At 41.3% G+C, this 27,758-nt stretch overlaps 1 protein-coding gene across 1 annotated transcript in view; it reads right to left on the bottom strand.

Moving 5' to 3' along the window:
* Positions 1–356: 356 nt before the first annotated feature.
* The window catches only part of LOC149208840 (uncharacterized), a 41,743-nt gene continuing 14,341 nt past the window's right edge, over positions 357–27,758 (bottom strand). The window contains exon 8 of the mRNA XM_089398437.1: positions 357–608. Coding sequence (XP_089254563.1) covers positions 357–608 — 252 coding nt within the window. The remainder of the gene's footprint in view (positions 609–27,758) is intronic.

Raw genomic sequence — 27,758 nt, 5'->3', positions numbered from 1 at the left:
ATTGCAGGGAGTTGGCCTTCCTTTATACTATTGTGCATTTCTCTTGTATAATGCTGTTTATGTGAATGTTATGGGCTTTCACTTGTATAAAGGAACACACTAATAATACTTGGTAACAAAAATAAGACTAAGTATAGAATGTTAGACATAGTCTACAATCGTAAGTATTGGTGAAAAGAAAATGATTGATAGTGCCGCACCTCGGTATAAGTGGTTGAAAGACTACCCCATGTGTAGGGGCATGACACCAGCAGTGGTGAGCGAGAGACTTATCATGCGGATTGTCGCGGCATCACCCATTTTCCAGAAATAGGAGCGAAGTACCAAAGTTGGTCCTGTCGAACATGACGACGGTATTAAGATAAGTCGAAGTCATGTGCATGGCGAACACTGACCCGTTCTCTATGAGAAGTGTCCAACTTCCGGGCGTCACCGGCCGTGCTGCTGCGTCCCATGACAGTGTCCGTAAAATCCATAGCATAATTACCATGACGTTCCACAAACAGTACTGGATATTCTGGCATAATTCCATTATGTTTTGGATTTTTTTGCCCGCTAATCTCAGATCGTGAAAGACTAACGATACAATCAATTAACAGGAGTGGATACTGCAGGATCCCAGATTAAATAACATTTATAGAGTGAGAAACTCTAAATGGTAGGTCTGCACATATCAATAAGATTGGAATGAATCTTTTCATTGGCTTATCGCGTATCCATTACACTAGATGATGCGTATTACACTTATGCGTTTCAGGACTAGATGTTTCTCCTCGAGTTAGCTTGGCCACAAGAACAAAAAATTGAATAAGTATAGCATTGAGTTGCTTTCTCATTGTAAATTACTTCCCTCGGTTCGGAAATGAAAATAATTAATTTCCCATTAGCAATTACATTTTTTCTGGTTGTTCATACTGTCCTTACGATGTAGTCTTAGTTTTTTAATTTGTGTTATTGTAATTTGTTTCCTCACCTGAAATTATAATTCCAGGACTTGGATTGCAATTACATTTTTTCTTGTTGTTCATACTGAACTTACGATGTAGTTTTACTTTTTCCTGGTTGTTACTACTCTCCTTTATGATGTGGTTTTAGGTTTTTAATGTGTAATTATTGTAATTATCTTGAGAAGCGCGGTCTGAAGCGTCCTATATTGAAAATAATTTAGATTTTTTTTTTTATCAAATAAAAAATTATCAATGATTTAAATTTAATAATATGAATAATGGTTGAAATTTAATAATATGAATCATATAAATATTCATGGTTGTATACATAACTCGAATGATGAATTATAAAATTTAATTAATGAAATCATAAATTGTGGTTTGGTTTTTCAACTTTTGGTTTATACTTTATAAATAAAAATAAAAATATGTAAATTTATCAAGTATTCAATTCATATAATTGCAATATAAACAACTATTTTATATAATTATGATAGTTTATATTAAGAACCATGTTTTTCCGTGAAAACATTATCACAGAGATGCTGATGACTTCATCTGACGGTCAATCTCCACACCAGGTGGCGATGTATTATTATTATGCTGTTCCGTCGAAGACGGATTTTCTGCCATCAAAATGGCGTACTTTTATATGTGCAAGCAGGAGGCAAAAGAATAATTCGTTGAAAATTATGGCTGCGCTCTGAAAACTAATTATAAATCTCTCAAATTATACCATAACGATACGACAATAATGGCATCATTCATTTCACTCACAACTATTTGTATTTCATCACGTGGTCTTATCATTGCGGTGAACCACAGGTTCGGACAAAGAAGGTTCAGGTTCCGTCCACTCGTTGAATTGTTGGGCAATATAAAATCTCTGAATCGAATTAAAATCCTTATTTTAATGTCAATTATTCCCATTGTTTTAATTCTGAAAAACTCAGAATTCAAGAGGTTCAGTTTACATTATTTTTTAACTAAGCCGAGTTTAGGTTGGATTCCGTATATTGACGGAAGTTTTGTCAAATTTGAATGTTCTTAGGTTAGGTCATTTTTCCAATTTATTCTCCATTTCTTTCATTGAAAACTAAATCCCACTCAAATCCATTTTTAATTAAATATTTAAAAAATACATATTTAAACATACATGCCAAATATCCCATTAAAATAGAATGATAACGGTAGCCTGATGTGTGTGCGTTTCCGATATATTCTTTCTACTAGGCAACTGTTACTTTACGACAAGTTAGAGGTCCGTGGAGTCCAAGTTTAATCTTCCATGCAACACTAAATACTTGTCTTTAGCGTTCAAAATCGAACTTGTCTTTTCCTTTCCTTGGGCTTTTGGCCCGTCTTAGAAGGGCTAAAAATAATTTCCCAAAAGAATTTACAACGTTCTAAAAATAATTTCCCAAAAGAATTTACAATACCAGAATTACTCCTTAATTGTGAAGGGTTGATTAAATTTTTAAATTTCAATTTTTTTTTTTAATAACTAGTAAATAATTTTTTCAAGTTTTTAAAATTTATTCTTATTTCTGTACTGAACCATAAATAATAACATTTTTCTTGTTGATTTCACACATTCATTTTTAATGCAATTCAATTTACCCAATGCCCCATCAACACAAATATATCCATATGGAGTACGAACTTTCAAGTTCCTTATGCACTAATGATTAGACTGAAAAGACATGAATGAATGGTTACTAGTGAGGAGTCATATGATCTCATCTAGGGGAGAGATTCCTAATGTTGTGCAGGGACAAGTAATTGATATAGTACTGGTCCCACCAAACCACCATAAATTGAGACATTTGAAACCAATATTTAAACAAAAATAAATAACATTAAGTATAAATAAGTATTAATTTATGTCCAAAATTTCCCCATACATTGACTGAGCCCACAACTGTCCATAAATAGTATCTTACTACTTAAAACTGCAAACCATATTGACCCAACTAGAAAACAACTAAAACCATAAAGGCTTCCAAAATGGTCTATTCCAGAAGTACAAAGGAGCAGTCACTTCACTCCCACTCATCAGAACTGAAGCTTTGTATGCCAAATAAATATCCCTACCTGCACAGAATAAAATGGAATGTATGTCAGCCATAATTGTTGTGTTGTTCAACAACTAAACACCCTATGTTCAATAAATGGCACCCAACCCAATAACATTTAAACCCACTTTGTTCAACAAATAACACCCAGACCCAATAACTGTAATAAATGACACCCAACTCACTCTATTTTTCATTAAAACAGATCAAAGCACATGGATCAACAAATAACCAATTCCCAACCATTAGATCACATCAAGTTAAATCCAAACCACACATTCAAAATGAAGTCATTGCAATCCATGTGCATCCATGTCCACCAATTAAATTCAAGTGCCAAAAACTATAAAAGAAGTCCACCCACTGTTGAAGTTGCATCTTATGCTTTCAAACTATTCAGCAAACTTGAAGACAACATCGCAAAACAGTTGCCAATATATCCAGGTTATTTATATCAATTACAACTCATTCTTCTTACAGTTCTGTTTTCATTGTTTTCATTTATCAGATTTCTTACATGATCTGTCTAGCCATAACTGTTAGAAGGATAGCTGGATGGTTTCACAAACAGCCATTGAAACTCATTCTTCTTACAGTTCTGTTCTTGTTGTTTTCATTTATCAGAGTTCTTACATGATCTATCTGGCCATAACTGCTAAAAGGATAGCTAGATGGTTTCACAAACAGCAATTGAATAAAAAGTAGGTTCTAAATACAGCTATTTAGAAAAGTTAAAACCATTCCTTAAATAAAAAAAATGAATGCCTTCAACATACTTAATTTTTTCAGTTCAATTTTCTTCTTACAGTTCTGTATTCATTGCTTTCATTTATCAAATTTCTTACATGATTTGTCTAGCCATAACTGCTAAAAGGATAGCTGGATGGTTTCACAAACAATAATTGAAACTTATTCTTCTTACAGTTCTGTTTTCATTGTTTTCATTTATCAGAGTTCTTATATGATCTGTTTGGCCATAACTGCTAAAAGGATAGCTGGATGGTTTCACAAACAACAATTGAATAAAAAGTAGGTTCTAAATACAATGATTTAGAAAAGTTAAAACCATTCCTTAAAATAAAATAAAAAAGAGTGCCTTCAACATACTTAAATTTTTTAGTTCAATTTTCTAAAGCATTTTATGACTGATAAGTCCATTCCAAGGCTGATCATAGCTGCAAGTTGTTCCCAACATAGAATTTATGCCCAACCTTACTGTGATTATGACAGGCATAGCACTCTTCTAGAGCATATGACCATATTTTGTTCGAGTTTCCAAACTAATTACTATGCCTGCAATGGTGGCCATGGACTGCAATGGAGAAGTTGTAGTACTAAGACATTTTTGGCAATGCCAAACAGCAAAAAAAATGGAAAATGATATTTGAAACAAAATATATGTGCACATTTCACTTGCTTATGCCTTAGCTAGTTCCTATTCTTACATTAACGAAGCAGTCATGGAAATGCATCCTTATAAGCCCAGCTTGCTATAAGGGAATTCTGAGCAAAAGCCTTAGAAACTAATTGCTGAATAATGCCTTCAACTGCACTACAACTTCTATCATAGAATCCTACTTGAAGCCCATTAGCAGATATCCATATAAAAGTTGCTAAACTGATGAACAGGCAGGCAATTGAGAGACTACGAAGTAATTTGCAATGAGAGACTACGAAGTAATGCAATTCGATTTCCTGTAACATAAATGTTGATAATTTCCTGTAATAAAGCAAAAGTATTTTTGCCTTGTATGAAAGCATAATTTACAAATATTCTAATTTCTAAATGCATGCAATAATTTTACAGGTTGTTGCATCTATGGCAAAAGGAAGTTATACTGCTCGTACAAGAAGTGGCAGGAGAGTGACAAGGGGTGCGCAGCTGCGATGCACATCGTCTGATGAGGACAGGACAACTAATGTCAATGCCAACAATGCACCAGGGAACATTGTTGAGGATGACCATGTGACAGCAGCTGATGTTAACACACCATTAGCCACAGAACCACCATCAACAATAGTCTAAGAAGCAAGCTCAACTAAAATATTAGTGCTATAAGAGGATGGACAAAAGAACAAATGTTAGTTGCAATTGACGACATAGAGTTTAATGGATACTTAGTTCAGGCATCTGCAAAAAAACATGGTATTCCTCCCTCATTAATACATTATTGGATAAATGGACTGACTCATACAAAACGTAGAGGACCTCTTATAGTTATGACTGAGGAGGAGGAGGCCGAGGTGGTTGAGTGGTGTAAAGAGATGGCCCAATTGGGACATGGGCTAGAGTTGATACAACTCAAATCAACAGTTGCTCAAATCTGTCAAGGGAGGCCAAACCCATTCAAATATGGGTATCTTGGTAGATCATGGTGGTTTGGGTTTAAAAAAAGGCATCCAGAACTTGTATTGTGTACTGATGAGGGCCTTGACAGAGACAAAGCATTAAATTTGCGCCTTGTAGTTGTGTAAAAGTTCTATGACACACTTTCTAGTGCTTACGATAAACATTCTTATGGAGCAGACCATATATGGAACTGTGATGAAACAGGTTTACAGGCAGGGAGGAATTGTGGCATGCGAGTAATTGCCAAGAGAGGGAGCCGAAATGTGCCAAAGATTTTGCCTAAGAGCAGGGAGTGGATAACTATATTATATTGTTTCAATGCAATTGGTACTTCAATCCCAGGATTTTATCTATTCAAAGGTAAAAATCAACTGAAAAACTATATACAGAACTGTGAACCAGGTGCATGCATGAATGCACATCCCCATGCATGGATGACTAAAGAACTGTTTCTAAGTTGGTTTTTTCACTTTGCTGCATGGGTACCAGGTGCCATCTCGCCTAATAACAGACACCTATTGATATTAGATGGCCATGGGAGCCACATGGTTGTACAAACAATTGAGGAAGCAAACAGTTTAGGCATCGACCTATTGACATTGCCTGCTCATACCACTCATAGACTACAACCCCTTGATGTTAGTGTGTTTGGCCCTTTCAAGAACTATTTCAGGTCGGAGCGCGCTGCGTGGATGGCAAAGAATCCAGGGGTTGAGGTGAAAAGGTTCGAGCTAGTAGAGCTTGCAAGTAAAGATTTTAAAAGGGCTTTGACACCATCAAATAGCAAGGCTGGATTTAGGAGGACAGGAATCTGGCCACTGAACTATGATGCTCTTATGCATGATACTTGTTGTAGCCAAGCGTTTCATGTGGATGGTCAGGAAGAAGGGAACACCCAAACAGGCGTTGAAGTGCAAGAAGCAGATGACCAAGATGATGTTGTTGCAGCTGGTAATATGATTTCCCTATCTCAAGGACACTTATGTGCTGAAGATGATGAAACTATATGTGAAACACAATATAACCATGAACAAATTCGTAGTAACATGGAGATCGTTCCACCAACTCAAGAACATGAAATTCCTGTTGCTGATATTGTTACTGACATTGTTGAACATGCAGTTGACAATGACCAATTGACATTTCCAAGCCAAGTAACCCCACCTTCATGGCTAGCAGAAGCAATGACCAATATGAATGCACATAGTGTCTTAACAACCAATGAAGAAAGCATGAACATGCCCTCACAACCAGTATAATTGAACAATGAAATTATTCATTTTTTTGTGGACAATAGATCAATGGAAGAAGATGAAGGACATAATGAGGCATCAAATGAAGATAATGATATAGTTCAATAAGTTCCAACAGATTCTGAAAGGGAAGTACCAAGCAATGACATGCAGGTGGGAGGGGTGGAGAAGACACTTGGACGGTTCCTAAAGCTACCAATAGAGAGTATCAATGAAAAACGCAAGGTGCACCGAGTAGTCTTCGTCTGGGCCAAAGCTCACAATTACTCACCTCAGAGGACTATATAAACTTGTTAGTTGAGTCCGAAAAAAAAGAAATTTGAAATGCAAGAATTAAAATAGAAAAAGAAGGATCTAGTCAAGGAGAAGAAGGCAGCAAGGATTGTTGCAGCACAATGCCAAGCAGATGAAAGGATTGGAAGAGATAAAGCAAGGCAAGTTAAGGACCAACAAAAGCAAATGGCAAGACAGGAAAAGGAAAAACGAAAGGCACAACAAATTCTTGAAAAGGAACAAGGGATGATCAACAATACAAGAATCGCTGATGAAACCATGATTATTTCAAACTCATTGGACTCCATTGCCGATAATACACCATTATTCCAAGATCTCATAAACATTCAAGTGCCTCACTATCAAACTAAGGGTTTACCCACTTGCCTTGTTCCTACCAGAGTTGGTGTGAATTCTCTGTATGCTCATTACACACCTCCACTTAATGCAGGGGTCAGTAGTGCAAATGTGAGGTATGGGTACTCAGTACCTCCATGGTTGGAAGCTGCAAATTGGAATCAATCATATGGCAGCAATCAACCATTTCCTAATCCACCCTTGACTGGTAGGCCAACCTATCTGGCTCAAGAAGGTAACTCGGGGAGTTTTGGCACTCAAGATTCTCAGGGCCATAAAGAACAGGGGTGTCATATTTTTTTGGTTCTAACCACATTATGATGTGGATTTTGGATGGATTGTATCCTTTTCTTGTCACAGAAACATTTTGGCTTACAACACTAGATTGTATCTTTTTCTTGTCATAGAAACATTTTGGCTTACAACCTAGTAGTGATTTCTTGTGGTAACCTAACTATGTATGTTGAAAAGAAATTTTCAATGGAGTATGTCTTTCTGTAAAATATTAATTATGATAAAACTATTTCTATAAGTTATTCTGTGAACTTTGTGTGGCTAGCTTAGAGGAATAAAGGAAGGAAACAGATAAGTATTGAAAAATAGTTTCCTTCATTGCTGGTTAATTAGTTATACTCGAAGCGGCTGGGTTAAACTGTGTAACCATGGTTGTGTTGAAATAAAGTTTCTAGAACTAAATTAAGTTGTTGCAGATTAGCAAAACTATTTATGGCTTCTATTAAACTCGAACTGAAAACTATTATTTCAGTGGTTGTAGCTAAAAGAGAAAAGGAAATTAATGAAAGAGGAATCCATGAGTAACTTTGTGAGATAACTGGGGTTAGTTTCTGGGCCAAGTCGATAGGGTCAATAGGTTAGAACCAATCCCCGTCTCCTTGAAGGCTCATTCAAGAGGATAGAGCCTTCAAGAGGATAACTATTGTCCGGGTAAATCTCAGTCAAGCACTTCAAGATTATTGATAACTGATAGACCATGTTGCACTGAAATAGACCTTGGTAAAATCCCATCAGTCGCAGTAACCAAGATTCATAACAAAATAATCATTGGTCTATTGATATCGTAAGGAATTCAATAATAACATTCCATTCCAACTCTGGACAAGAGATAATGGCCAAAGGCTTTTCTAACTACAAATCAAAATTATATTTATAGTTAGATAAAGAAGTAATCATTGAAGAACCTTAGTGACTTGGGAAAAAGGCATGTATAACATGAATAACTAGTACAATTTAAGAATTAAATGAATGCTAACATTTAAAAATTTGGGTCGCGTTTGACATGGCGCAACACTCCTTGCATAATGGTGGGCTCCAGTATTGTGGCAATAATGCTACAACTCCTGGAGCTTCCTATCTCTAATTTTATCAACCCGGTAGTTCGTACAAACTTGGAAGCGACAGTGCTGTATGCACAAGTACTAGCTCTTGTCGCAGCTGTCACTTGGTTAGCTGGCACAAGTCCGCTATGGCTCAAGCCAACTTCTATATGCTCACAGAAGAAGCTTTATGAGTGATGGATGAAAGCTAACTCAAAGGAGGCTAATCTATTTGCAGAAAGAGACTGAAAGCCAACAAAGCATGAAAACCCTAGTAAACCCTAATTTGACTAGCTAGGCCCTTACAATGCAAAACTGTGAATGAAACTTCTACCAATGATGCCATTACTTGCAGTGAACTGAAATACACGCATCTAAGCTGCTTGCATCTGAAAAGACATGTTTTTGTATTTTTTCATTAGGTGGTTGGATTTATTGTGATGATGCTTTTGATTAGGGTTTGGTTGTGCAGGAGCAATTTGAATGGAAGGAAAGCATGGGCAAGGTCAGGATGGCTAAGGGAGGTCCCTAAGGGTCTCTAGCATCAGTCCACAGAAGTCTACCACGTTCAGATGCTCAGCAACCGAGTTTGCAGGCTTCTATAGGAAGTCTGCAGGGGATCCTACAGGAAACTCAGGGATTCTACAGGAAGTCTGTGCAATTCTACAGGATGTTTGGTCGTGGAAGTTTTGGGAGATGGTGAAGTGTTGGAGTGGTGTGGGAGGATAGGTGAGATGGAGATGGAGTTGGTGATGGCTCAGGAGCAGAGAAGTCAGATGGAGGAGAGTGCATGCAGTGGTTTGATGGCTTGGAAGGATGGGATCAACGAAAGGTTAAGTAAATGAAGCTACGTGGCAAAGGATGAGTTGGAGGGTAAATGAGTTGGACAGAGGCCGAGTAGGGCTTGAGGAGAGATCAAGAAGAAGAAGAAGGAAGTGGAATGATATGGAGCAGCGTAAATGAAACAAATGACTTATGTCTTGCATCAACAACGAGAATTCATTTAACCTATGATACCTGTGCCATGAAACCTATGAACAGCAATGGAAAACCAAGAAATGAAACTTGTGCATGGAAGTGAAATGTAGAAGTATGGTTCAATATCAAAAGTTCATGGATGGATCTTCAACGAAAATGTCTATGTTGCAGCTTGCATGGAAGTGCGAAGAACTGCGTTTCTTTTTGGTGGTTGGTTATGGACTGCACCCCAATCCCTAAGAGAGATGGAAGTGAGCCTTAACAACCTTTTTCTGGAGCTCCAATAAATTATAACGATCCTCTTCTAACCTAAGCAACTGGAAGCAAATTCACCATAAACTAATCCTATTCAATCTCATGAAAAAGACTAAATTAACAGACTGTAAATTCGAATTGCATGTTAAAGTAAAAACTCAAAGTGCTGGAACGAAATGCAAACAACATTACAACACCGAGGAGATCTATTGCTCTCAGGTTGGGCCCTAACCTGAGAGCTATAGCTCCCTTAGAAACTCAGAATGAGATCAAAATCTGCTGCCTTTATTCATAACCAAAAATCAGATGTCATGCCAAAACTGGCTTACAAAAGGAACAAAAATAGAGCTGTAGCTCGTACTTCCAAATTACAAGAGCAATACAAAATTTCAAAAAGCTTCTATCCAAGGCTACGGCCTCAGTATTTATGCAATATGATAATCCAACAGGTTTCCTTGATTTGTGGAGCTCGGCTGTCCAACTGAAGGTTAAACTGCTGATCCTGTAGAACAGTTAACTGCTATTCCTGTAGAACAGTTGGCTGCCTCTAAGCTCGGTGGGGAGATTGGTTGGAGCTCGGAGCTATGGTGGGAATCATGAGGAAGGTCCCCAAGACTGTGGACATCCTCTCCTAAAAACCAGCAGTGCCACCTCATTGTCTCCTTGTCTCCTTTCTCGTGGTCTTTGCTCCCTTTTAATGCCAAAAACCTGAAATCATCATGTATTAGTCACGTAGATAGAATGCCTACCCTTCTTCCTACAAACAACACGAATAAACCAAGAAATGAATGCATAAGCAATAAAAAATGAATGGTTTGAGCAAAGCAAGTAGGCCAAATGAGCCCAAATTGTACCAAAAATTAGGGCTCATCATCACCCCCCAGCTAAACTATTTTCTCATCCTTGAGCAACTTTGCCCTGGCTCCTCGTCTTTGGCTGAGAACTAGAGCCCGGAGCATGCTTTTCCTTTCCTGTTTTTGGCGGCCCTGCCTTTTCTGCCCCTGGTGGTGACGAAGGTGGTGCTTCTTCCCCCTTTCCCATTTCCTTGAGCCAGGCTTCGGAAGGCGATTGGCCTATTTTTCGTGTCCAGGAAGTTATTTTTGGGCTTCCCTTCTCGGGGGTGGCTGATGTTTTAGAGGGGGTTCTTGCACTGGGTGAAGTAGGGACATCCCCTGAAATGGTTTGGCTGCTGGGTGGAGGCTGTGGCTTGCCCGTGGTTATCCTCTTGCTTCTCCTGGCTTCAGATGGTAGAGGGGTCTCCCTCTCTCTCTTCTCCTTCGGCTTTGGAGGTGTACTGAGGGCGGCCAGCGCCACTGCTGCCTCCTTTTCGAGAATACCAGCCTTCTCTTTCTTGCGTTTTTCTCTCTCAGAGCTCCTTGTAGAGGGCCCCTCCTTTTCAGATTTCGGGCTTCCTGTAGAAGACCCTGCTTTGCCCACTTCCGGGCCTCCTGTAGAAGATTCTTTCTTTCCCGATTTTGGGCTTCCTGTAGAAGACCCGGCTTTAGCCACTCCCGGGCTTCCTGTAGAAGGTCCTTTCTCTGTCTTCAGGCTTCCTGTAGGAGCCTGTTTCTCGATGACTTTCAGGCTTCCTGTAGGAGCCCCTTTTTCTAATTTCGGGCTTCCTGTGGAAGCCTTTGTCTCTGTTTTTGGGCTTCTTGTAGAAGCCTTTGTCTCTGTTTTTGGGCTTCCTGTAGAAGCCTTTTTCTCAATGATTTTTGGGCTTCCTGTAGAAGCCTTTGTCTTTGTTTTCGGGCTTCCTGTAGAAGCCTGTTTCTACTTTCCTGTAGACACAGGTGTCTCCACCTCTGCTTGCTTGCCTGCCTGAGTTTTGCTTTTTGCTTTGGTTGCAGGTGCTGTTGAGGTACTTGGTCTGACGTGGACCACCTCAGCTTTGTCCATTCTGCTCTTCATCCTCTTTTCTCTTGCTGACAAGGTAGGTGTGCCACCTTTTTCTTTGTCCTCCTTTTCCTCATGCTTCTTCCTTTGTTATTTCTTCTGTACTGTGGTCGGGGTCTTCTGGCCTTCTTCTCTCTGTTCCTCAGCCACTGCTTCTTGTTCCTCACTGCTGGAGGAACCCGTTTCTTCGATCAACATTTTAATGTCTCCATCCTTTGTTAAATTCCGGAAGGATTCCCATGAGAGGGGGACCTTATACGAATGCAGCGCATCCTCCACAAGAAGCTTGATCAACCCATGGTGGTCTATCTGATCTGGTAGGCCCTCTTTCAACTTTGTGGCACACTCCATTAGAGACTGCAGTAGGTAATGAGGGATGATCAGTTTTTGTTCTACAGGAAGATCAATTCGATGCCTCAATTCAGTGAGCAGCCGAAAGTGATATGCATATACAATGCTAAAACGGCCTTCACAAGTGATATATTTCATGATTTGCAAACTGACTTCATTCCAAGGTGGCAACAGGCTCGTTCTTCGCACCCCATTTTTGTCCTCTGAGAATTCTTCCTCAGGTGGAAAGAATTCTTTCTTTGCCTGCTGACTCAGCTTTCTTTCTTCCTTATCCTACGGCAAACCCATAGGAAGTTCTGTGATCCGGCTGATATGTTGCGGGGTGAGCTTGAGGCTCAGACCTCTGAAGTTCATTGTGGCCAGTGTCTGGGATTTAGGCTTCAGAGCCTGCAAGAATTCTTCGGCCACTTCATCATCGTAACCCTGCAGCTTATCACAAAAAGGCATCCATTGTGCTCTGGTGAAGAGCTCTACCACTGCCGGGTTTTCCCTTAATTTGGTTGAATCAGTGGGTTCCCGTCTTATAAACCCACCCGGCATGATGAGCACGGTTGTTTTAATTAAAGGTGGCAAATGCGAAAGAGATTTGGTCTATTAAGACAGAGCATGCACATAATCCACAAAATTCAACACAGTCTACTTATACTGACATCCTGTAGAATGACAGCATAGGCACAGCAAACAACAATTTCACCAATATCTTTATGACCAGACTGTGGACGATGGTCTTGCCACTTTTACTAACCAGTTGCATGAAGAGTTCAGGGTTACCTCTTTAATTGGCCACCTTTTTTCCGTGAGGCACCCGCTTCCCTGTAGAAGACTGCGTTCCTGTAGAGACTGCGTTCCTGTAGAACTGCGTTCCTGCAGAAACTGTGTTCCTGTAGGAGCAGTGCGCAATTCTCGGGGAGGACTGTAGTTGGCCCGCGCTCGAGGTGTGATTCACCGGCGTTCTGGTAGCCAACAGCTCGGCGTATCAAAGTGCAGAGGAGATCAGAATAGCCACCCGAGTTTGAAGTGGTGGTTGATAAATGCATGCGCATGATCTAGCCGATTAGATTTTGAATCGGCGCAATCCGTGGCGCGGGGGGTGAGCTGTCCCCGCCGGACCGTTGGGCGACGTCATCCATCATTCGCTTGTGTATTCACTTGCTGCTGCATCCATTCCCACAGATTTGCCGCCGCCTTTTCCTGTTAAACTCTTGCTTCCGACGGGAGTGTTCTCACGTGCGTGCCGCACATTCTCTTTGTCGTGGCTGCCACCCAAACATCCAATTACACTTTAACTAGCCGACGTGGCCAGTCGACTGGCCATACAGCCGCTCAACCATTCACTTTTACGCCATGCAAACAATTCAAAGTAAAATTCATGCGATTTGATGGAAGGAAGGGTTGAGACACTTACCTGCGTGGCTGCACACGATTTTTCCAGTTCTTGGACGATGGTGAGTGGATCTACCTACTGCATACGACTTACACAGACCCGGAGGCTCGTGGTTACAGGCTGCCGACGATGGAGTGGATGCTTTGGTTGCATGCGCCCGCGTTTCGTTGCAGATGGCAGTGTTGTGAATGGTATCCACTTGAGCAGGTTGAACTGTTACAGGATTCCCGCGAGGTGTCTCGTAACAGTTCTTCCTCCTTGGGTGCATGCTGCACGACGGAGGATCTGGCCTTTCAATCACGTTCCCGGGCTTCTGATGCCTGTGGTATGAGATCTCAGCATTTTTTTATCTTCGAAAATGGCTTTTCCCACGAGAACTCATCGATCTGCTTTGTTGGTGCAGGGAACTTGGTTGCATGCCGACAAAGATGGTGGAGCAAGGTAACAGCAATGTGCAAGGGTACCAACAGAGGCTTGCATGCATCCAAACCAATCCGTAGTCGCTAAATCTCCTTTTAAGATGAATTCTGGGCCGTCCCAAACTTCTACAGGAAGTTTCCTGTAGAACACAGAGCTTCCTGTAGAAAGTTCGGCCTTCCTGTAGAAAGTCTGTACTTTCCTGTAGAAAATCTGCGCCTTCCTGTAGAAAGACTGCACCTTCCTGTAGAAAGACTGCATCTTCCTGTAGAGGACTCAAACCATGATAAAATTGTACATACCTTGAAAAAAACATGGGTACCCTTGGAGGAGGTGCTGGTGAGGTCTCTTGACAGCATGATAAGGACCCTTGGCTTTGAGTTGAAGGGCTTCCTCTCCTCCATGGAACATCTACACCCTGCATGCAATTTTACCATATTTTGCTTATTGTTTTTTTCTTTTTTCTTTTTTCTCTTTTTTTTTTTTTGAAAGATAACAGGGGCGCCTCAAAGAGGTTTTCACCCGTGCCATCTGCCCTGAGCGCCTCAGAGAGGTTTTCACTCAAGGATCTTTTTCAAACCTTTTTTTTTTTTTTTTTGAAAGACAATAGGGGCGCCTCAATGAGGTTTTCACCCCTACCACCTGCCTTGGGCGCCTCAGAGAGGTTTTCACCCAAGGATCCTTATTATTTTTTTCTTTTTTGTTTCTCTTTTTTTTTTTTTATATCCTTCAGGGTATGCCAAAAGCAGAGGCAGAACCCTTCTCTATGACCAACACAGATTTCTCCATAGTTTTGATGAACTTTTGTCTTGAGAGAGGTCTCCTGTAGATCTTCAATCGATGCCCATTGACAAGCATGGGAATGGCTTCCTCATCAATGGTTCGAATGAGGACAGATCCATTGTCATGTCATTTCTCCACTGCATATGGTCCTAGCCATCTGGTTCTCAGCTTCCCCTTGAAATCTTTGTATCTGGAGTCATACAACAAAGCCCAATCTCCCGGCTGAAATTGCTTGTCATGGAGATGTTGGTCATGCCATACCTTTCTCTAAAGTTGAACCACTTCTCAGTGAAGGAGGGCCTGCATTCGGTGCTCATCCAGGCCATTCAGCTGCAGTAGCCTTTCTTGTTGTGCATGGCTGAGATCTAGGTCCAGCTGAGCTGCCATCCTCAAAGTGTTGTATTCAAACTCAATGGACAGCAAAGCTTTCTTCCCATAGACCAGCTCATATGGTGTGAAGCCGGTGGTGGTCTTCCAAGTGGTGTTGTAAGCCCATGTGGCTTCAACTAGGCGATCTGCCCAGTCCTTTCTGCTGCTGCTCACCACCTTAGTCAAGATCCCTTCTAAGGCTCTATTGGTGACTTCCACCTGCCCATTTGCTTGAGGGTGATAAGGGGTGGAAGTCCTATGCTTGATCTTGTGATGAGCTAGTAGATCTTCAACCAGGTTGGAGGTGAACTGGCTCCCTTGATCGGTGACCAGCTCTCTTAGATAGCCAAACTTATAGAAGATGTTTTCTCTTAGGAACTCGGCCACCTTTTCTTATGTTTCTGCTTTGATTGCTTTGGTCTCTGCCCACTTTGTCAAATAGTCAGTACACACAATGATGTAAGTCCTTTGCCTCGAAGAGGGGTTGATTGGGCCCACAAATTCCATGCCCCACTTCTCAAATGGCTCAAGAGTCACTTGAGGTTGGAGAGGCATCTCATCCCTTTGGGTCGGTTTCCCCATTCTTTGGCATTGGTCGCATTGACTGACATATCTTCTGACATCTTGATGAAGTGTGGGCCAATAGTAGCCTGCCTGCAGGATTTTGAAGGCAGTTCTCTTTGTTGCAAAATGTCCTCCACAAGGCCCATCATGACAAGTGAGGAGGATATCAAAGACTTCCTCCTCCCTTACACAACGCCTTAAGATCTGATCGGGGCCAAGCTTGAACAGATTTCCCCCGATCCAAGTAAATGAGGCACTTTTTCTGATGATTCTGCTCTTCTCTCTGGAAGATAGGTGTGGAGGGAACTGTGCTGAAACAAGATAGTTTGCTATATCAGCAAACCATGGAGAGAGTACTGAAATAGCAAACAGATGTTCATCGGGCATCTGGTCATCCATTGTTCCATCCTCATCTGCAGACAAATCCAATCTAGATAAAAAGTCAGCAACAACATTTTCCCTACCTGGTTTGTCAACAATGGTCAAATCAAACTGCTGCAATAAAAGTAACCATCTAATAATACGAGCATTCACATCTGGTTTATTCATTAAATATCTGATTGCAGCATGGTCAGTATGTACAAAGGTCTGGTAACCAGTAATATAATGTCGGAACTTGTTCAGTGCATGGACCACAGCCAAGAATTCTTTCTCGGTTACAGTGTAATTTAGCTCAGCTTTGGACAAGTTTTTGCTAACAAAGTAAATGGCATATGGAAGTTTTTGCTCAACTTGTCCTAAAGCTACACCTATGGCTTTGTTCGAGGCATCAGTGTGGATGTGGAAAGGTAGGGCCCAGTTTGGACCTCTCAGGATTGGGGATGACACCAACTTGTCCTTCAATTCATTTAAAGCCCTCTGACAATCGTCAATCCAATTAAACTCCACATCTTTTGCCAACAGGCCAAACAATGGCGAGGCTAGCTTGCTGAAATCTTTAATGAATCTCCGGTAGTATCCTGCTAATCCCAAGAAACTCCGGACATCCCTTACCCTTTGAGGAGGTGGAACCCTCTTGATGAGAGCAATTTTGTTAGGATCCACCTGCAACCCTTGTCAAGAAATGGTATGGCCTAGCACGGTCCCTTCAGTCATTAGGAATTCACATTTTTCAGGACTAAGGGACAAGTTCATCTCGGTGCATTTGGTTAGGACTTTTCCCAGGTTGGACAATGCTTCCTGGAAGTTGGCCCCATAAGGGGTAAAGTCATCCATATAGATTTCTACTGCATCATGGACCAGCTCCGAGAAGATGCTCAAGACAGCTCTCTGGAAGGTAGTAGGAGCATTGCATAGCCCAAAGGGAAGGACTCGATAGGCAAAGGTACCCCAAGGACAAGTGAAGGTGGTCTTATCTTGGTCCTCCGGGCTGATTTGGATTTGGTTGTACCCGCTAAACCCATCCAGGAAAGAGAAGAACTTCTTTCCTGCCAGTCCATCCAACACTTGATCTATGAAAGGTAGAGGGAAATGGTCCTTCTTGGTAGCTTTGTTCAGTTCTCAGTAGTCCACACAGATTCTCCATTTCCCATTTTTCTTGGGAACCAACACTAGAGGGGACACCCATTCACTATCTGAAATGGGGTAGATGAACCTGGCATCCAACAGTTTTTGCAATTCTTCCTTGACAATGTCCTTAAGGGCTGGATTCATTCTCCTCTGAGGTTGCCTAACCGATTTACAATCCTCTTTGATGTATATATGATGGGTACAGACCGAAGGATGGACTCCTTTCATTTCCTTATAGCTCCAAGCAAAAGCATCTAGGTGGTTGGCCAACAGACTACACAGCTCCTTTTCCTGGGAAGGAGATAGGGAGGAGCTGATCTTTAATGTTTTCTCAGGGCCGAACTCCACATTCTTGACTCTAGGAGTAACAGGGTTGGTTGTACAAAGATCCACTAAGGTGCTAGCTTGGGCATCCTCCACCAATTTCTCTAAGGGTAGTGCACTGGAAGGTGGATTCTGGATCAAGGTCTCGATCAAGTCATCCTCGGTTGGGGGGTCTCTTCTAGTGGTATCTAAGGTGCACAGAGGTGCTGAGTACACCTCGTCTTCCTCTCCTTCTTCCAACCAGAGTGGTAAGTCATGCTCTAAGGAGGGTTGGGCAGGAGGGTATAGGACTAACTGCTTGGACATGGGACCATTTTTGATGGTCATGTTTCCTGCACGACAACTTATGTAAGCATCTGCAGTAGCTAACCAAGGCCTTCCCAAAATGAGAGGATATCCAGTAAGCTTGGCCTTTGGTTGCAGAACCAGGAAGTCTGCAGGGTATTCCCAAGAGTCAATAGAGACCAAGACATCCTCCACAATCCCTTCGGGAGTCACGGTGGAGCGATCTGCTAATTGCAGCACTGTCGAGGTCTTCCTCAAGGAACCCTGAAGATTAAGCTTAAGCATGGTATCCCTGGTCATCACATTAATGGCAGCCCCCAGATCAATCAAGGTGTGAGGTATAATGGTGCCATTGATGTGAACATCTACTACAGGACTTCCAGGATCTAGGTACTTTGGGCAGATGACTTGTTCTAACATAAGGTCAGACAGTTGTCCTATGACATTGATAGTTGAAGCATCTTTCTTCCATCTGCCTGGGTGTTTGAAACACTTCTCCTTAACCAGTTTGTTGTATATTGGCACATCCTTGATGGCTTGGAGAAGTGGTATTTTTACACACAACTGCTTGAGCTCACCCAGAAGCTCATCCTCCTCTGGGTTGGGTTGTGTGGTGGCTGTTAGTCTCTCAGGAAAGGGTGGCATAACCTTCGGTTCACTTTCCTGTTTATCTTCCTCATCCTCTGGGGGAGGAGGTTGGCGATCTGGTAGAGTCTTTCCAGATCGAAGATTGATCTCCTGGATCTCCACAGCATAGGTAGGGCATGAGGTTTCCCCAGTGTATACCTACTGGGCCTGTCTATTGTTGGGGTTCGGGTTCGGTTGAGCAGGCATTTCAGGTTGCCTTGGAGGAGCAGGAGGTAATGGCTGAGGTTGAACTGGTGGTGGAGGCAAGATGGCAAGAGGAGTGTTGTATTGGGGCCTCCACCCCGACTGAGGTGCATTCCATTGAGGCTGTGGCTGGGCATGTGAGGGATATGAATGAGAAGTAGGTTGAGTGGGGTACTGAGGTGGATAAGACCATGGAGGAGGCATGGACCATGAAGGATGAGCAGGGGGACCCTAGGAAGGCATGGGAGTCGATTGGTTGGGGTTGTAATAAGCTTGAGATGCCCCTTGCATCCCCTGCTGATAAGGTCTAGATCCTTGTGGCCTCCTTTGGTTGAGGTAATAGAGAGGTTCAGTGGGAGCTTCTGTCCCTTGGTACATGGCTTTAAACCCAGGTAAGGTTGGGCACTGGTTTGTGGGATGGTCGTCCTCACAAACGAAACACACTTCAACCGAATGCAATGGACATTCGTTCTTAGGGTGTCTCCTTGTGCACCTAGGGCAGAAGACAGCCAAGGCTCTCTCAGCTTCTTCTTTCTTTTGCTGAATCCTAAATGTGTCAAGTTGCATGGCAATGGTCTGTCTCACCTCACTCTTAAGATCTTCTAATTGATTTGCAAGTTCATGTTTGGAGAAAGGGACATTAGTTGAGAGGTGGTTTCCTCTACCTCATTTCCGAGCTGCCCTGGAGTGGTTTCTAAACACAGTCTTGATGTCCTCATAAGGCAGTTGGTAAATGTCCCCCCCAGCTAACATGTGAAGGGTATCTAAGAGGTCTTCAGGGACTCCTCGGAGCAGGACCAACTTGAGGGATTCAGGGTCAAGTGTGCACCTGGCCCGCTTATAGCTTAGTTGGAACCTCTCCTCATAATCCTCTAAGGACTCATCATTTCCCATGGTCATCCGAAAGATTTCCCCCTTTGTTTCCTTAGACCTATAGTAATCCCGGTACTTGGTATTGAAAGCTTGCTGCATCTGAGCCCAAGTGGTGATACTATTCCCAGGTAAGCCCATGAACCAGCGTAGTGCTGCATCCTTAAGAGTGGAAGGGAAAAGTTTCAGCTTTTGCTCATCTTCAGTATAGTCATAGGTTCTACAAAGGACAACAAACTCAAATAGGAAGGTATCCGGATCTTCAGTAGTCAGCCCATGGAAGTGAGGTAAGGCGGAGGGGCTAATGTTCTTCATTTTCATCTCTCCATTGGTCTCTCGGATGGGGAAGGCACCTTCTATTCTCTCATCTTCTCTTCTATTGTCAGCCATAGCTTCAGATGGAGTGGTCTCTAACTCTTCTTCTACTATAGGATCTTTGGATATCTCAGGATGTTCACCTATAGGTTCTTCTGGGTCACTGTCACCAAAGAAGAGAGAAGGGTGACTCAGTGATGTGGTGGGGGTGTTTGGTAGGAATTTGCCTGATCTATCTCGGTTCCTACGAGGCATGAAATGGAAAAGACTTTCTTTTTCTTTTGATTGCTTTTGCTTTTCTTTTCTTTTGGTACCTACAAAACTGAGACAGATTGATCTACAACTAACTATGAAAGATGCTGAATTAAACTGAAAGCATGAAAGAATTAATCTACTTTGCTCAAATGAAATTGCAAGAATGGAAATGCTAGTCTACGCTTGCAGAAAGGAAATGCTAATCTATGAAAGCAGGAAATGTTAATCTATGAAAGCGGGAAATGCTAATCTATGAAAGCATGAAATGCTAATCTATGAAAGCAGGAAATGCTAATCTATGAAAGCAGGAAATGTCTATGCTACTTTTGCAGAATGGAAATGAAGTAAACTACTTAGCAGAAGGCAAGAGTAAGAAAGTAGAAGAAAAGCAACAATTACTAATACTCTGACGCTTCCCCGGCAATGGCGCCAAAAAGATGGTGGGCTCCAGTATTGTAGCAATAATGCTACAACTCCTGGAGCTTCCTATCTCTAATTTTATCAACCCGGTAGTTCGTACAAACTTGGAAGCGACGGTGTTGTATGCACAACTACTAGCTCTTGTTGCAGCTGTCACTTGGTCAGCTAGCACAAGTCCGCTAGGGCTCAAGCCAACTTCTATATGCTCACAGAAGAAGCTTTATGAGTGATGGACGAAAGCTAACTCAAAGGAGGCTAATCTATTTGCAGAAAGAAACTGAAAGCCAACAAAGCATGAAAACCCTAGTAAACCCTAATTTGACTAGCTAGGCCCTTACAATGCAAAACTGTGAATGAAACTTCTACCAATGATGCCATTACTTGCAGTGAACTGAAATACATGCATCTAAGCTGCTTGCATTTGAAAAGACATGTTTTTGTATTTTTTCATTAGGTGGTTGGATTTATTGTGATGATGCTTTTGATTAGGGTTTGGTTGTGCAGGAGCGATTTGAATGGAAGGAAAGCATGGGCAAGGTCAGGATGGCTAAGGGAGGTCCCTGAGGGTCTCTAGCATCAGTCCACAGAAGTCTACCACGTTCGGATGCTCAACAACCGAGTTTGCAGGCTTCTATAGGAAGTCTGCAGGGGATCCTACAGGAAACTCAGGGATTCTACAGGAAGTCTGTGCAATTCTACAGGATGTTTGGCCGTGGAAGTTTTGGGAGATGGTGAAGTGTTGGAGTGGTGTGGGAGGATAGGTGAGATGGAGATGGAGCTGGTGATGGCTCAGGAGCATAGAAGTCAGATGGAGGAAGAGTGCATGCAGTGGTTTGATGGCTTGGAAGGATGGGATCAACGAAAGGTTAAGTAAATGAAGCTACGTGGCAAAGGATGAGTTGGAGGGTAAATGAGCTGGACAGAGGCCGAGTAGGGCTTGAGGAGAGATCAAGAAGAAGAAGAAGGAAGTGGAATGATATGGAGCAGCGTAAATGAAACAAATGACTTATGTCTTGCATCAACAACGAGAATTCATTTAACCTATGATACCTGTGCCATGAAACCTATGAACAGCAATGGAAAACCAAGAAATGAAACTTGTGCATGAAAGTGAAATGTAGAAGTATGGTTCAATATCAAAAGTGCATGGATGGATCTTCAACGAAAATGTCTATGTTGCAGCTTGCATGGAAGTGCGAAGAACTGCGTTTCTTTTTGGTGGTTGGTTATGGACTGCACCCCAATCCCTAAGAGAGATGGCAGTGAGCCTTAACAACCTTTTTCTAGAGCTCCAATAAATTATAACGATCCTCTTCTAACCTAAGCAACTGGAAGCAAATTCACCATAAACTAATCCTATTCAATCTCATGAAAAAGACTAAATTAACAGACTGTAAATTTGAATTGCATGTTAAAGTAAAAACTCAAAGTGCTGGAACGAAATGCAAACAACATTACAACACCGAGGAGATCTATTGCTCTCAGGTTGGGCCCTAACCTGAGAGCTATAGCTCCCTTAGAAACTTAGAATGAGATCAAAATCTGCTGCCTTTATTCATAACCAAAAATCAGATGTCATGCCAAAACTGGCTTACAAAAGGAACAAAAACAGAGCTGTAGCTCGTACTTCCAAATTACAAGAGCAATACAAAAGTTCAAAAAGCTTCTATCCAAGGCTACGGCCTCAGTATTTATGCAATATGATAATCCAACAGGTTTCCTTGATTTGTGGAGCTCGGCTGTCCAACTGAAGGTTAAACTGCTGATCCTGTAGAACAGTTAACTGCTGTTCCTGTAGAACAGTTGGCTGCCTCTAAGCTCGGTGGGGAGATTGGTTGGAGCTCGGAGCTATGGTGGGAATCACGAGGAAGGTCCCAAAGACTGTGGACATCCTCTCCTAAAAACCAGCAGTGCCACCTCATTGTCTCCTTGTCTCCTTTCTCGTGGTCTTTGCTCCCTTTTAATGCCAAAAACCTGAAATCATCATGTATTAGTCACATAGATAGAATGCCTACCCTTCTTCCTACTAACAACACGAATAAACCAAGAAATGAATGCATAAGCAATAAAAAATGAATGGTTTGAGCAAAGCAAGTAGGCCAAATGAGCCCAAATTGTACCAAAAATTGGGGCTCATCACATAAATTAATAGATATCCAGTAACCCTGAAATATGTATGCTTGGACCTTAGCTCTAGATGTTTAAACTTCAGTACTCAAATACTAGACCAACCATAAGTCCAGGAATATTGTAATTGTAGTGTTTCATGCTAAACCTTTTCCACTAGGAATACGATAAAAGAAAGTAGCTAAACACAGTTCTTTACAAGAATAAACTTATAATAGCAGCATAGAAGTAATTATGGATCCATGCGAATGACCCATTGATGGGTCTTATAACAGAATCAACAAATGAACCTACTTTAGCTACAAAGAATACAATGCAGAATGTTGGGAATGTTCTTTTATAAAATTACAGTAATAAGGGACAATGAAAAGGGATTTTAAGGGTGGGTCTTATAACAGAATCAACAAATGAACCTACTTTAGCTACAAAGAATACAATGCAGAATGTTGGGAATGTTCTTTTAAAAAATTACAGTAATAAGGGACAGTGAAAAGGGATTTTCCCCTTAAAAGTAACTCCCCATTACCTGGACCATTTATCAGTGATTACATAATGGATTGTGAGGGAAGGTTGTAACTAGAATATACATAGTAATCATCCAATCCTATGACTAGCAAGCTTGCATATCGAGGCATTCATCTAACCCTAAGGACCTCAACAGAGAAGTAGGGGAGGCATTGTTCAGAGAATAATTTGGTTGGAAATTCCCATAAAGTTGATGGTCATCAAGAACGTGTAACATGCAAAAAGGAAATCTAGAAAAGGTTGCCATTGAAGGAGTATAAGAGATAGTAATCACTAAAAACTGAACACCATTGCTACACATGTATCCATAAAGCAACCATTCTTCATGATCCCCTTCAACCTGATGTACAACCTAAAACCATCACCATGAAGGACTCCAAAAATTGAACACCCTACCTACACATTTATCCATAAATCAACCATTCTTCATGAACTTCTACAACGTAACCTACAACCTAAAAAACATTACCATGAAAGACACTAAAAATTGAACCACCATAGCTACACATTTATCCATAAATCGACCATTCATCATGATCCCTACAACCTAAAAACAGTCGCCATGAAAGACACTAAAAAATTGCTGCACATTTATCCATAAATCAACCATTCTTCATGAACTTCTTCAACTTGACCTACAACCTAAAAACAATTAGCACAAATGACTAAAAATTAAACACAATTGCTGCACATTTATTCACAAATCAGCCATTCTCCATTATCTTCTTCAGACTAACCTACAACCTAAAAAAAATCACCATGAAAGACACCAATGCTGGGCATTTATGTATAAATCAACCATTCTTCATGATCCTATTTAAACTGGCCTAAAACCTTAGATTATTAACTGAAATAAGAATTTTCATAAAAATAATAAATTAGAGGCATGCAAGAAACCAAAACTCTGCATTTATCCACAAACCAGTCGTTTTTCATTATCCCTTGAAAAGTTATATACAATCCTTATAAGATTTTAAGGCTGTAGGAAATACAATCATCCATTATCCCAAACTGTTACAAAATTGCTGTAGGAAATACAATCACCCATAATCCCAAGAAGTTACAACTCATTTTATTTCCCTTCTCTGCACCAAAAGGATAAATTCCAACTCTACACTGCAAAGATTCAACAAAACCCACATTGTAGAGACTTGTTCTTGCTATAACTCTAAGGATTTCAGATGTAAAGAGATATAAAAGAGGACAAATTTGATTTGAAGATATGATAAAAGAAAACAAATTGGATATACACTAATTTCAGCACCTGCAAAGAATAACAGGCTATTATGAAAGGGTTTGTGGCTTTCGCTGCAAAACCTTGAGCCTGCTGAGGTCATTGAAATCAGATTTTTCCTTGGATGCAAGGCTAGTTAGCCCATCAAGTTGCATTGGTATTTAGGCCTCTTCTTCTGCTTTTCTGTTTTGAATGGACATGGGGGTTTGAATGGGAAGCAGCATGCAGTTGTAATGAATGCACAAAGAGCTTTTGATAGGCAGCATGGTGGAGGGCTTGAGAGTAATGTTAGTAAGATAGTTTAGTTGAAGGTACAGGACTTGAATATCCACCGAGACAAGCCTATTGGTGAATTCTTGTTAAAATTGGCAACCAGGGCAAAACTTCATGTGGGTCATCTTATTCATGGCTGATAATATATTTATTAGATTCCTCTCGTCGAGAGGTGTATGATTGATATAAAGATCATCCGATTCTGATAAGTATTCATGGAGATATGAATTTATTTTGATTATGGAATTATTATCAAGCCGACCTACAACTCATGTAGGCTCAGAAGCCCAACAGTTGCATCTATTCACCCACCAATGTTGTGTATAAATATAAGAGGACTTTTCCTCATTTGGACTCACGCATCTCATCACACATCTTTCTCTCTCTCTACTGCGCAGAAATGAGTCTCTTCTCTACTGCGCTGAAATGGGTCTCTCTCTCACACATGTGAAGCCGGAAGTTGTTGAATTTGAAGCTGCAATTGCAAAAGTAAATATTGACTTGCGTGGCCTAGAAGATCTCCTCTTTGGAACTACGCTGTAGGTTCATCTGAACCTCCTCTGAAAGCCGCAACTTTTGGTGGTGGAATGAAGTCAATCCGATGAACGGTTTGCAAGATATCGACTGCCCTAGTTTGAAGCCGGAAACTGCTGAAACTGAAGCTGCAACAGAAGAAGTAAAGATTGACCTGCGTGGCCTAGAATATCTCCTCATCTGAACTGTGTTGTAGGTTCATCTGAACCTCCTCTAGAAGCCAAAACTTTTGGTGGTGGAATGAAGTCAATCCGACGGTCGGTTTGTGAGATATGGTCTGCCCTAGTTTGATAATGAAGCCGCTAATGCCGATGCTGCTGATCTAGGGTTTGCTACTGTTGATATGAATCAGATTTATTGTACTATTTCTCTCTGCTGAATTATTGAAGATAAAAGAAGATTTGATCAAAGGGTTTCCCCACACATTGTGGGGCTTGTCCCTGGCTAGCTGCCACATCTTGTGTCTCTTGTCTTGGCTTGTTTTCTGTCGATTGTTTAATGTTTTATCTACACTTTAATTTATGTACATGTGATTGCTAATTGGTGGAATATAATAAGAAAAAGAAGTAAACTGTTATAAGCATAGAACATACCATAACTTAACATGGTATCAGAGTTGAGGTGAAGAGAAAGCCCGATCAAGAGCAAGAGAAATCATTGAAGAGAAGATTGGCAAGGCTATCCTAAAAGAACTATGGGGTCCTCAACACTCTTTCATGCCGAAGACAAGCTCCGTGAGAAAGCTGACTATCACGAATGGAAGATGTCTACCGATCTAACCCTTGAGAATCAAGGAGTGTTGGATCATGTGAGAGGCAATATTGTTGAGCCTCCATCAAATGCATCCACTGCTGCCTAGAACAAAGGAAAAAATGGAGAAGTCAAAACAATAGAAGATCATCCGGGACTCTATCTACAAGCACTTGGTGGCCTACATCTCTGAACTGGACACCTCCAAGGAAATCTACGATAGACTAGTGAGTTTATTTAAAGTTAATGATGCAAATCAAGTTTTGTTTCTTAGAAATAAGCTGAGGGAAATCAAGAAGGGTAAGGATGAAAGTATGCAAGCATACTTCTTAAGAATCACCGAGATCAAGAACGATCTCCTATCTATTGGGGAAACTATTACTGACAGAGAAATGGCACTCACAACTCTTGGAGGATTGCCATTTGAATGGTATGTGTTCAGGACTACTCTTTTGAACTATAATGTAATTCCTGGTTTCGAGGAATTAATGGCTAGATGCATTCAAGAAGAAACAAGGGAAGAAGTGCAAGAAATGCCCATGTCTAAAGGTCCTCCTGCTGCCTTTTCTTCTCATGCAAAGAAAAGAAATAATTCTGGGACTAAATCAAAAGGAAAGGCTGGACCTAAGGCTAGAAGAAAATGACGATGTTACATTTGCAATAAAGCAAGTCACTATGTATGAGATCATGAGCATCATGATGAATGAGATCATGGAAATAAAGGGCAACATGAGATCATGGACATATAGGATAGCATGATGATGATGCACACTAGTTTGAGCAGCATTATGATGGATGAAATCATGGACATGGGCAGCATGATGATAATCATGATTAGAGAAGCATGGCACAGTATGCAGTGGTGCAACTCAAAATCCCTCTGATGGCAATCAAAGGAATGACAAATTCAACAGCAAAGGTAAGAGGAGAGCTGGAGATCAAGGAAGAGGACAACCATTCAAGAAGGCTAGAAAGTCCAGGATGTATTAAATGCACCTGACCTCAAAAGGAACCTAGTGTCCATCTTGGCAATGGAAGACAGAGGCTACAAGGTAACCTTCAGCAATGGCAAGGTATGTATATGGAAAAATAATGTTAAAGATGCCTTTACTCTTGGGTTTAGTGTTGATTCATTATATCAGGTCGATGGAAGTCTGCTAGGTGTCATGTCTTGTGACACAACTCTTTAGTCCGAACTTTGGCATCGGAGGTTTTCCCACCTTCATTACAAAGCTCTACCCGATGTAAGACAGATGGTAACAGGGATTCCCGAATTCCAAGTAGAGAAAGAAGGTGTATGTCCGGGATGTGCCAAAGGAAAGCTCAAAAGGGGACCATTCCCCTCAAGCCAAAGCAAGACCTGTAATATATTACAATTGGTTTACTCAGGCATACCTGAGGTTGGCATTAAGAGGGAGACTACTACACCACATACTCCTGAGCAGAATGGTGTGGTGGGAAGGAAGAACCACACGATGATGGAAGCTGTCTGGCCCATGCTACATGATCAAAGACTTCCAAAGTTTCTATGGGCTAAAACTACAATCACCGCCGTATATGTACAAAATCGATGCCCTTATCAAGCATTGGGTTCCTAAACTCCTGAAGAAATTTTCACCACCAGTCAAAGGGAAGTCGTGATTAGTCCTGATGTCACCTTTGACAAAGATATGGCTCTCAGCAAGGTGGACAATCTGCTGACTTTGAGTAGCAAGAAGTCAACACCAGGGAACTGAAAGAAAAGGATGATGAATCAATGCCTGATGTAGAAGAACCCATGGATCCAATTGATCCTCATCCACATGAGCCTTCCTCTTCTAGGAAGAGGCCTTCATGGCTTAGGGATACTTGATGATGCTGAAGGACATGCTGCACCCTGAGGAACCTTCCATCAAAGTAAGAAACTTAAAAGGTATTAGG

This window comes from Pinus tabuliformis, chromosome 1_2 (genome assembly GCF_031772625.1).
Source record: "Pinus tabuliformis cultivar Carrire ecotype Pingquan chromosome 1_2, CPIR1, whole genome shotgun sequence".
In the NCBI taxonomy this organism is placed as follows: domain Eukaryota; kingdom Viridiplantae; phylum Streptophyta; class Pinopsida; order Pinales; family Pinaceae; genus Pinus; species Pinus tabuliformis.
This window is presented reverse-complemented; position numbering and strand designations above follow the sequence as displayed.